Source organism: Perissodus microlepis, chromosome 16, assembly GCF_051167445.1.
Source record: "Perissodus microlepis isolate ML-2025 ecotype Zambia chromosome 16, ASM5116744v1, whole genome shotgun sequence".
In the NCBI taxonomy this organism is placed as follows: domain Eukaryota; kingdom Metazoa; phylum Chordata; class Actinopteri; order Cichliformes; family Cichlidae; genus Perissodus; species Perissodus microlepis.
The window spans coordinates 6,595,277-6,607,020 of NC_140476.1; the positions used below are offsets into that span (position 1 = coordinate 6,595,277).

General features: G+C 41.0%; 2 protein-coding genes across 2 annotated transcripts; one reads left to right on the forward strand and one right to left on the reverse strand.

Annotated features, from left to right (window-relative positions):
• Positions 1-23: 23 nt before the first annotated feature.
• fkbp7 (FKBP prolyl isomerase 7) lies at positions 24-8,311 on the forward strand. The gene is made up of 4 exons (XM_084907788.1): positions 24-1,979; positions 2,242-2,393; positions 4,370-4,497; positions 5,983-8,311. The coding sequence occupies exons 1-4, from the start codon at positions 1,750-1,752 to the stop codon at positions 6,142-6,144; spliced, it is 672 nt and encodes a 223-aa protein (XP_084763914.1). The 5' UTR covers positions 24-1,749; the 3' UTR covers positions 6,145-8,311.
• Positions 8,312-8,579: 268 nt separating this feature from the next.
• On the reverse strand, positions 8,580-11,577 carry osgepl1 (O-sialoglycoprotein endopeptidase-like 1). The gene is made up of 7 exons (XM_084907785.1): positions 11,390-11,577; positions 10,899-11,286; positions 9,727-9,931; positions 9,495-9,643; positions 9,040-9,170; positions 8,877-8,948; positions 8,580-8,759 (listed from the first exon to the last, which is right to left on the reverse strand). Exons 1-7 carry the CDS (start codon positions 11,575-11,577, stop codon positions 8,675-8,677), a joined length of 1,218 nt encoding a protein of 405 aa, XP_084763911.1. The 3' UTR covers positions 8,580-8,674.
• Positions 11,578-11,744: the final 167 nt, after the last annotated feature.

Consider the following 11,744-nt stretch of genomic DNA (forward strand, 5'->3'; position numbering starts at 1 on the left):
TTATTGGTGGAAATACAGTTAAGTAATTATGACGTACCCTATCGATTCTTCTTCTGTGTTTTTTTTAAAACTGCACCATCGGATATATGACCTATCAATATATGACTAAGTTTTTACAACATGTTTACAGAGAAAAGGTGGCTTAATTACGCTACTTTTACCGGGTTTATTAGAATGTTATTAGATTCATTCATTCCTTATTATTCCGTATCATTATCATTATTATTATTATTGTTGGTGATGGTGGTTTTGTAGTTGTTATTATCATTAAAGGAGACTTGGTGGTTGAATGAAAAAGTACAGGAGAGAATTCGAAGGAAAAGGCGTATAATGAGTTGTATGTGAGGCTGGACGCTAAGGAGCGAGAAAAGGATTTGTATTGATTGGCAGGGCATATGAAGCTGGAGAGGACGTGCAGCAGGTTAGGGTAATTAATCCTAACAGAAATCTACTAATGAGTGACGAGAGTGTGCTGAGATGATGGAAGGAGTACTTTGAGGAGATGGTGAATGAAGAAAATGAGAGAGCAAGACAGTTTGTGAATCAGGAAGTGCAGAAGATTAGTGAGGAGGATGTGAGGGCAGCTTAGCAGAGGATGAAGAGTGGCAAGGTAGCTGGTCCAGATGACATATCTGTGGAGGTTTGAAGGTGTCCAGGAGAGAGGGAAGTTGACTTACAGATGGATAAAGTTGATGACACGAGGGCAGCTTAGAAGAGGATCAAGTATTTCCCATGAAGTTATGGGAAATAGTTATTCGAGCTATGTTAATAAGAAGGGTGAGTATCTGCAAGCAGCAGTATGACTTCATGCAGAAAAAAGACCTCTACAGATGTGAGGCAAAGAAGTATGTGAGCGTGGAGCACGACAAGTATGAGGACAGTGATGTTAAAGTTTTCACTGTGACTGAGCGGGTTGGACAGGATTAGAAATGAGTACATCAGAGGTACAGATCAGGCTGAGCAGTTTGAAGCATGGAGGAAGAATGTGGAGACTCCAGGCAGGAAAAGGGGAAGCTCAAAGAGAAGATTCATGGATGTTGTGAAGGAGGAGATGCAGAGGGCTGATTTGAAAGAGAAGATGATACACTGTGGCACAGTGTAAAAAAAAGCATATACTACTACTACTACTACTAATAATAATAAAAATAATAATAATGATGATGTGTGCATTTCAGTTTATTATTATTGTGCTGTACGCAATAATAATATAATAATATTAATAACAATAACAAAATAATAATGATTATTACATATTAGCAATTATGACTAAAATTATACTTATATAATTAGATTTTAATTAATGATTGCGATTTTGAGTATTTTAATTATTATATAAAATTATTATTATTATCATACATATTGAGCCTGTGGAGCCATTGCTTTTCTTCAGGAAAAAGGCGCAAACTAAGCAAAATGTGCAAATTCAGGGAATCAAGTGTCTAACACTCACTTTTGCAATGAGCACGTATTCTGTAGTTTTATACAGCAATATACAGCTTTAATGTAAGATTTCGGATGCAGAATTAACATCACATTATTTATTTGTTTGTTTTTATTTAAGTAATAATTCTGCAGCCCAGTACCTTTTGGGAGGAGCATTTCTGCCCTCGGTATAGTCTGTCAGGAAAAGCATGCGCAGTTTCTCCAACCCAGTTTGAATCCCCTGGCAGTCAGAACTCAGGGTAGCCCGGCCCAACGTCTCATACGTCCTCCTCAGTGTTCAAACGTCACTTTCAGAAGTTGCCACGAATGCAAAGCGGCATGATGTGGAGGTTACTGAGCTGCACAGTGTGCCTGTTTGTGTCCGCAGGGCTGAGTCTGCGGCCAGTTTCGGCCGCTGAAGAGGAGCTGGACGGAGAAGTGGAGACTGAAGTTTTATTTAAACCAGAGGAGTGCAGCCAAAGGAGCAAGAGAGGAGATCTGATCAATGCTCACTACGATGGGTTCCTCGCCAAAGATGGTTCCCAGTTTTACTGCAGGTCAGTGCTTTGAAAACAGAGTTATGTGTTAGTCCGATGTTAATTTGGAGCGAGTAATGAATGCATACTTAATCCTAAAGTCCTCTTTAATGTGTGTTTAAAATGCTGAAGCTCTATTTAAGCTTTCAGTATATTAAAGTGTAAAGGGATTGGAAACATTCCTCATTTTAAGTTTTAAGCAACCAAAATTAAAGTGCACGTTTAGTCAAACTTATTCAAAGATTGTTGATGTTCTTTGTCTCTGCTTTTATTTCTGTTTCAGTCGTACAGACAAAGATGGACAGCCTCAGTGGTTCGTTTTGGGTGTGGGACAAGTCATTAAGGGACTGGATGATGGGATGATGGGCATGTGTCCTGGAGAGAAGCGAAAACTAACCATCCCATCAACCCTGGCATTTGGAGAAAAGGGCAAAGGTAAAAACATCTAGGTGGTGGTAGGTGTTCTGATTATGTATTTCCCCACAAGGTTGGGGATGTGATTTTAAGGTTTTTATCATGAAAACTCAGTTATACTCAAGGTAAGGCCTTAAAAGGTTATCAGCAGTCTGAGTTTTAATAACTAAAAAGTCCTGAGATGTAAATAAAAATGTTTTCCATGAGCTTTGAGTTTCTGCAAGTTGACTTTGTTTCAGTGATTTGAAAGCGTTGAAGAAATTAAGTTTAAGTAAATCAGTAGAAAATCTTAGTGTTTGCTTCAAAAATGAGCTACAGCAGCATCTGTCTTTTTTATTATTCATTACATACATACATATGCTGTTTTTTCTCAACTCTGTTTTGTGTGATATTAGTTGATTGTTGCAGGTCTGCCTTCATGCTGTCTTATCTTCTTTTACAGCCCTTTAACTGAAGGGAGATCACATCTCTCGCAGTGTTTGCTACTCTTCTCCACATGGCATGTCCTGTAAGCATGCAAAGATCTTTCAAGGCCTCCTCTTCGTTTCTTCTTTGTATGTGTTGGAGAACTTTTGGAGAAGTAATAGTTAATTCTTTGATTAATACTAACTACAGTCCTCTGATAGTGGTGTGTTCAGTCTTGGATGTTGCATTTCACCCTTTGGGTGTGAAAGAAATGTTTCTTCTGATTAGAGTGCATGTTTTAGTTGCCCCCTGCACTAGTTGGCTTTATAATTACCCACAGACACTGAAACAGAGCTTCACTGATTCTTCTCTCTGTACCCTCTGTTATTCTCTGTACATTAACTGCATATCAATCTAATATTCTTTTGCTCTCTTGCTCGTATAAAGCATATTTTTTATCTTGTTTGATTTTAACCAATGGCAGTCATTTTCCAAGGTACCTTTGTGTCTTTATTAGGCAATAAAAGAGAAATGGTTTGTAATCTAAAGCATAAGGTGAGAAAATCTAAAGATACTGCAGAATAATATGTAACCATAAAACATTTGGGTCAAAAACATGGACATGGACTTACGATTTTTCCCAAACAGCTACTGAACAGACTGATGAAAAAAAACCAAACATAATTTCACTTTGTAAACACTGAAGAGGAAGATTGTACTACAACACAAGCCATATTATTTGTCAGATAATTACTATTAGAGGCGACGGCTCACATAATACAAACTTAGCCTTAATGTAATTTAGTGGGTGGAGCCAGAGGCTGTAAGGTTTGGGTTAATATTGCTGTAAATGGTAGTAGCAGGGCTTTCTGTGCCTGAAGTTACCATCCTGGATTTGCAAACAGAGTTCCACAAGTATACTTGGTCCCATCATGCTCACATCTTTCATTAACATCGTGTCTTTTGTAACAGATTGTAATGTCCATACTCATGCTGAAGATGCAGTTGTGTGTTGCAGAGCTGTGACATAGGGGGGAATTAGCTATGGAGACCAAAACAGATTTTGTATCAAGTCTGGACATTTTAACATAGAAGTGTATGGAGACTGAGTCACTGCTGGAGCTTCAAGTGGACATTAGAGGAACTGCAGTTTTGACACTTTAGACTTTTTCTGCATTGTGTAATTTAATGGGGTAAAAACAGACGTAAGCAGCTGTACATGAACTTTTACATAAGATCAGTTTAAAAAAATCTTCTGGTCTCTTGGGTCTTGTGTAAACCTTTAGATTCACATTTTCAACACACATATTTTTCTTTAAGCTTCAGAGCAGCGTCTGTAGTTTTGCTCTCAAATCACATTTTTGAACACAAACCTATTCTGCTTCAACCTACTGCGTACTTTCATGCCTTTATATTTTGCACTGATTAAAGTCACTACCATGTTACTCAGTGATTAATGTTTCTCTGTCGGTATCTGCTGTTTTATTCAACTCAGCACAAAAATCTGAAATCAGTAGCTGAGCCACCAATCTGATAAACTTCTTCTTCAATAATTAATCATCGGTCATTTAAAATGTTGATGTTTTAAACAGGTCCGGTGCCTCCTAATGCCACCGTGGTCTTTGAGGTGGAGGTCCTCTCTGTGTCCAAGGGACCACGCACCATGGAGGCTTTTGGAAGGATGGACCTCGATAAAGACAAGAGTCTCTCAAAGGCAGAGGTAACTTTATTTTATAACCTGGTAATTACAATTGAAGGACACAGTTGGTTCAGCTCATGCTTTCTATCATAAAATAAGTCCTCTGTAATCCGATGACAGACAATCCCATTTTCAATTATTCAGCCTGACATCAGTCTTCAGTTCCAGGTCCGAATGCACCTTCAGTCCTAAATGACTGAATAGAAAAGTGAAAAGACAAAAAACTGCAGCACATTAATAAGGCAAGAGCCTGGAAACAGGGTCATCGTATCTTAAGAACCAGATAAGTAGTCGAGCAGAATTAGCTTGTTTTATGCTAAAAATCAGGGTTATTAGGAGATACAAATTAGTACCTGGCCCAACTGCGTATCTGTGTGCGTGCAGCTTAAACATGCGTAGAAAATACCTTCCTACAAATTTGTTTCTCTGTAATACCAGTCATGAAACTGAAACAACAAACTACATGATTGTTATGTAATAAAACAGGATCCAGCTCTGCATGAAATGTGCTTAGTTGGTCTCTTTTCGCACACGACTCTACCACTCTGGTGTATGTGGGTAAACGTGTGGCATTAAAGGCAAAAAACTGGGGTTCAACCAAAAAAAAAAAAAAAAAAAAAAACGGCCAAAAAACCTTTGTTCCTAAAATTAAGTAATTAAGACATTAACAAAGTTATTTGGAGATGGCTGTACGGAAAGATCCCAGCAGATCAGCAGTTTCTGAAACACTCAGAAACATTCATACCACATTAAAAGTCACTGAAATCACCTTTCTTCCCCATGTGTACATGCCTACATGCAACTGTGATTGATTTGATAGATCAAGAAGTACAACTGTACCTAATGAAGTGGCTGGTGAGTGCAGCCAGCTGAGTTCTCACACCAGGACAGTCTATGCAGAGCCATAAATCTACAGTCCAGAGTAAAAATATGTGATTCTGTGGCGAAATGGCCCTTTACATTAGAATCAGCTAATCTCCTGCAGGCTTCAGTTTCATGCAAACTCACAAACGCAATCTTGTTCCTGTCATGTGATTCTGGAACAGAAAGTGATGGTTTTCTTAAAATAAACCCGCGTCTTTACTTCTGCAGAGGCTGATCTCGTGGTTTAAATTTAAATGATCCCAAACCTGATAATCTGACTAATAATCATTGCCAGTACAGTAACACATCAACCTGTTTTCACCAGCCCTACCTGAGATTATGTACCTTACATGTTTATCATAGTGCATATTTCCACTCCTTCACATATAGTCGCCTCATAAAGAATAAAGGTTGCATGTTATGCTCATTATCTCTATTTTATCTTTAAATTATTAACTGCAGTACCAAGAAGCTTTTAGCCCTCATGTTGTCTGGATGGGTAATACTGAAAGAAAATAGGAGAACCAGCTGCTGAGGTTTCTATAACATATATATATATGTGATACATTTCCTGTCGGGCACAGCGTGAGGGCGGCGTTATTAAAATTCAGAGTTTACTCTGAGGTGTTTCTCTGTTTCCAGGTGAAAGAATATTTGAAGCTGGAGTACGAAAAAGGGGGGAAGTCGCGTGACAACCCTTTCTACGAGAAGCTTATAGACGATATCTTCTACAAGAACGACGGTGACAAAGATGGCGTGATCAGTGCGAAGGAGTATAACATTTATCAGCACGATGAGCTCTAGCACTGTTTTTTTTTTTTTTAGTTTGTGTGTTATTTAGAGAGGAAACTAAAGGGATTACACACACACACACACTTCCACTATTAGATGTGTACACTTTTTCAGTCACTTTCCGTCAAACAGACTCACCACTTCTTCTTCATCTGGAAGTTTCCTGTTTTTCCCGCAAAGCCTTTTGAACATGTAAATTCAGGCCTGCAGAAGCGAGCACGTGAGGGAGTTTCTTCCTCTTTAGTGGTTATTTTGACCCATTTTGTCGTTGTAATGATTTGGAAAACGTTTGCAGTGGAAATCATGTTTCCCACTGACGTGAAGCCATTTCTGCCTTTGAGAACCAGCCCACGTCGTCACTGGTGTGAGTACCCTTCATTCCAGTGTTTCTAGACCGTGTAAAAGATGGACTTCGCTACTCTGAAATCAGCCGTTGCTACTGCTGGTCCATCTGCTTTTTTTAAGGACAGTAAAAGTATCCTGAAAGATCAGCTTCAGTTTGGTGACAGTGGCATTTTACAGCTTAAAATTTTGACTCAAGAGTTTGGAAACCCCATAAATCTTAATCTGATCCATAATCAATGGTCAGTCCTTGAAAAACCAGGTGGACCAGCACAATCCCACACAAGTGTGATCAGCCTGGAGCTCTTTGCATATTTGCCAATAAAGTCTTTGAAATTTATAAAAGGCTAATGGCTGCTCTTCACTAGAAACAAGTTAAAGCTGAAGCATGCCCATGATTTCACAGGGCCTGTCTTTGTGAAACCACAGGTAGCGCCCTCTGGTGACTGCTGAAACAAATTCAGGTTTAAGGCACTTGCGGACCATTTTCTATACAGTCTGTGGTTTCTAACAGAAATTTGGGCTGAGGAGGAAACATCTGAGGGCTGCTTCTGGTGGAAAATGGGTAAAAGAGGCCCCCCAAATAATCAATAGTGACATGGAAACACTAAATGGGATTAAAATTCTGGGGCCCTTTTCTACGAAGCAATCTTTTCCTTATCTGGCTTCACTTAACCTAATCAGGCTAGGTGGCTATCATCTCAATAAGTCATCCTGGGGTTTATCAGTCTAGGTATGAGTATACTCACATGAAAGAGCCAGGATTTGACCACTCGTGAACGTGCACAGGTGTACTGGCAGCAAATGCCGATGGAAACATGACAGCAGCAGAGTGTGAGAAGAAAAGAGCCGTATGGTAGTAAAATTCTGAAAACTCAGAGCTGTTCTATTAAGACAGAAGATTATTTAGTTATTCCTTTAAATTAAGTTGTTTGGATGCACGTACCACAGTCTCAGCCTTATTCTTTCATTTGCAGCCTGCACTGTTTAATGTTTTAAGAGCAAGTAAAGAATAAATAGAAAAAAAATTCAAACTGGCAAAAAGGTCAAGCCTTTAAGGTGTGCATGGCTTAGCTGCCCTGTTTTACTATCTTAAAGCTTCCAGAACAATAAAGTTGACTTTGAATTGTTTGTAGCAAACAGGCAGAAAGGCAAGTAATAAATTTGCTTCCAAGAATTTCCATTTCTTACTTACGGTCATCAGATAAAGACAAAAAAACTTGAGACTCCCTTGCTGTTTGCACGCCGAGGTCTGAGGGATCTTCTAGGAATGGTGACAGATTTCCAGGAGAACTGATTGGTCAGAAGGTGGTGATTTCATATCTGCAGCATAGGTTACCATGGCAGTGCACTTATGGTAGAAGTGAACTGCTGAAAACCTCCAACTTTAACCTAAAGTTACCTGCTTTGTAGAATAGGCTGAGCTCCAAATGCTGTTTTAGGGCAGATTTTTCCTTTAGGAAGCAGAGAACAAGTAAAGCTGAGCGAGCTCGAGTTCAGTCTGAAAGCAAGAATATGTGCAGCACCTGTGAAAATGTGCAAACACCACTATATATTTTGCCATTTAAAGGTTTTTTTCCTTCAAGTTTTCTGAACTTTGATTCAACTTTCAGCCAAAACCGAAGGATTGCACAAAGTCCTGCAATCAGCCATGTGATAAAGTCTTTTAACATGAACACAAGAACAAACAGCTCAGAGGATCCCGGCTGCCTCCGGGCCTCACAGCTCCCCGGATCAGCAGTGTTTCTCTCAGAAACCACGTCTGTAAACATCTGTGTGTAAAAGAATGAACTGTGACACAAGTGAACATAACTGATAATAAAATTGTGTTTTTGTCTTGGTGTGGTCAGATCTGTGTTTGTGTGTATGCAGAGGTAACAGAGGAACGAAGAGGAGGAAAATCTGTATTCAGCCTCCTTAATATAGAGGACTGAGAGTGCCAAAATCCTAAATAAATAAAAAAAGTACCTCACTAATAAATCAGTAGGACAAAAAATATCCATCTAGCTACTGAAACGTTTATAAATAAATGTGAAAACATTTAAAAGTAAACAAATTTTTTTTTCAATGAATAAAACAAATACTTTTTTTAAAAACAAAACCAGTTTCAGAAAAAATATTTATTAATAAATATCTGTGTAATGTCCTTTTTAGATACAGTACTGTTATACACTGCTTTGGGAAATCACAATGACTTCCATCAGCTAGGGATCTTCATCTTTAAGGGTGGCAGCCTGATCGCGGCAACCTTCACCTCCGCTGTGATGTCAACGCCCAGCGGGGCCCTGCAACACAGCATCAATGAGCCAGTGTCGATTTAACCAGAGGGGGGAAAAAGGAAACACTTTAGAAAGAAAACTTAAAAGAACAATAAAATAAACCTCGTGAATAAATAAACTGACCTTGGCTCGTAGCAAACGTCAACATCTGGAGCCAGGATCCCTTTTCCTTCTCTCAGCCGCTCCACGCCGTTCCTAGTTTTAAAAATGAAAAACAAGGAAAATGTTTTTCTCATCCTAATCTAAGAAAATTAAATCCGATTGGCTGACAGGACAGTAAATGCACCATGCAATCATCACTCCGTTGTCAGTGCAGAACTTTGCAGGAGGGCAGATCAGATGCAGACCGGTCATCTCCGTGACAATCGCCAGAGCTTTTCGGATGTACTGGTTGCTCGCAACTCCCCCAGAAAGCACCTAAACGTAAACCAATGTAAAGTAAAGGACTGGTATTACTCTATATTCTTTTCAATGTGAACACATTATAAGAAAGCAGCACAAACAGAGACATGTTTATTAAATCTATGGAAGAAATCTTTGGCTCCCGAGGATTATTTGTACAGAAACTGACCTCATTACCAGAAATTTAGATCTTGTTTAATATGAACATCCACAAGTGAACATGAGACAAAATAAGGTAAGGTATAATAAGTAATGATCCTGAGACTGAAAGGTGAATGTGACTATAGAAAGAAAAGTTAAGGTTAAAGCAGGTAGGTGGGGATATCCCAGCAAACTCACCAAGGTGGGGTTGCTGGGCGGCAGCAGGCCGTTTGCCTTGCAGAACAGGATGGCGCGGTGTGTGCGCTTTGCCAGGTGGGCGGCGACGGTGTGCTGAGCGGCAGCTGCAATATCATTCACACATTTCAGCAGCGTCCCCTCTTCCACACCTACAGAGGGAGGGGAGGAGAGCCTAAAAGTCAGAGGTGAATCGCTGCTGCTGCAGGCGTTATGGGAGAAACGGGGCTCGTACCTTCCTCTGCTTCTTTTTTCATTATCGTCATCGTAATCTGATTTCTGAGTCCAGCAAAGGAAAAGCAGCAGTCGTGCGTTTGTCCCATTGGTGTCCTGAAAGAGAACTTTGTCCTGTCGCCGTCTCGAGCGAGCAGCTCTATGGCCTGGCCTCCGCTCAGCGAGGAGCACTGCGGGTGTTTGACGAGGGACAAACGTCTCGCCACCTGTAGGTCACAAAAAGTTTCATCTGCATAGAGAACTGAGGCTGTTGATGTTTCTCAAACTTCCAGCAACTCTCTTGCTTTGATCTCATGTGGGCTAGACCAGTGAAACACCTCTTGCTGCCAGTATACAGAAATGTAACTACACGTTTAATCAATGAAACATCTTGAGAAATCTGTCAGCACGTCTCTTTGGGCTTAAATTGTAAGAAGTAAATGTGTAAAATTACAAAAAGCTATCATTTAATGGAATATGAATAACCATTGGGGAGATAAAGATATCCCCAATGGTTATATATAAAGACTGAAAAAAACATTTTTGTCTGATTTTCAGTATTGCTCTTATTGTGAAAGGACTCAAGGTTCTCTCATTGATCCTTCCTGAGCCCAGCCTCCCCAGTGGTCCCTATCCCGGATCACTTTTATGTAAAACACACTACGGACATGAAAAATCTGGATTTTGTTTTTTGGAAGTGAAAGATTTTCTCAACTTCTTGTGCTTTTGATTTTGTGGACTTCCTTCTCCAGGATCCCAAATCCTAATCTGTCTCCCTGTATCTGAGTCTGTCAGACAGCAGGGTCTCTAACACTTCTAAGTCTGCAGTCACCATGCCAACTGGTCCCTACAGTTGTGTGTGGCAATGTCACAAAACTAATTCATCATGTGGACGACACCTTGATAACTTTACAAAGGCCGGGTTAATGACCTCAGACCTGTAGCTCTCAGCCCCGCTTTGATGAAATGCTTGTAAAGGTCATGACACACATCTTCACTTCCTGCCACCCTGGACTAACAGGTCAATACCACCCTCTGCGCTGCACTGACACACCTGGAACATCAGGGATCGTGTATGAACGCTGTTTTTAGTCTCAAATTTGGGACTTCTTAACAAAGTGACCACAGGCAAATAACGGGATTCTAGTCTATCCTAAACATGTAAATTAGTTTTGGATGTCATTACGGTCTCACTTTATCTAGAGTATCTCCGGGAGCTTCATCCAGAGCGTGACCCAAAAGCAGGAAGTCATCGACTCCACGGGCCACAGCGAGGAGTGAGTGGCCTCCGGACACGAGCAGCACCAGGAAGGGGAAGCTGACGGGCTGGAGCATCCTCACAGTCAGGGCGTGGGCCTCCATGTGGTGGATGGGGATGAATGGCTTGTCATGCTGCCTCACCAACTGCCGAGTGAACTCAAGCCCGACACCCAAGCTCAGGGCCAGCCCGGGCTTCACTGTGGTGGCGATGGCGGCCAACTGGCTTGGGGCCACGCCACTCCTCTCCAAAGCCTCCTGGACCACACGCTCTATGTTCTCCCTGTGGAGCTGCTGGGCCACGGTAGGGATGATGCCTCCAGTCCTGCAGGTTTGAGAGCATGTCAGGTTACTCTGTTTATCCATGACGATCGCTGCCAGTTTTTTACAGCCCCTAACAAGCAGTGACCTTGACCTCTGACACTTACCTGAGATGCACCTCCTTCTGTGAATGCAGAGACTCTCCCAGTATGGCGCCAGTCTCATCCAGCACAGCCGCTCCCGTGTCATCACAGCTGGTCTCGATGCCCAGAACCAGCCTAGAGCAGGAAGCAGTGTGACGGAGTGTGTATCCGAGCTGCAGCAGCCTCAGAGCCTTCACTTTACTGCGGAACATCTTCCCGAACTTGTCACACCTGTGAGGACAGGCAGGTAGTACCTCAGGGTGACTTCACAGCAGTTCCTCCAGACTTTAAACTAACATAATGGTAAGCCATGAATAAGTTTTTAGAGTTCAGGAAGCATGATAAACAACTGTATCTGTCCAGAAAACGTGGGTTAACC

Coding starts and splice junctions, on each gene's coding strand:
- fkbp7 (XM_084907788.1), top strand. CDS start 1,750: ATGCAAAGCGGCATGATGTGGAGGTTACTGAGCTGCACAGTGTGCCTG. Junction 2,394..4,369: donor ATTTGGAGAAAAGGGCAAAG/GTAAAAACATCT, acceptor TGTTTTAAACAG/GTCCGGTGCCTCCTAATGCC. Junction 4,498..5,982: donor AGAGTCTCTCAAAGGCAGAG/GTAACTTTATTT, acceptor CTCTGTTTCCAG/GTGAAAGAATATTTGAAGCT.
- osgepl1 (XM_084907785.1), bottom strand. CDS start 11,577: ATGTTCCGCAGTAAAGTGAAGGCTCTGAGGCTGCTGCAGCTCGGATAC. Junction 11,287..11,389: donor CAGAAGGAGGTGCATCTCAG/GTAAGTGTCAGA, acceptor TCAAACCTGCAG/GACTGGAGGCATCATCCCTA. Junction 9,932..10,898: donor CCGGAGATACTCTAGATAAA/GTGAGACCGTAA, acceptor TGTGACCTACAG/GTGGCGAGACGTTTGTCCCT.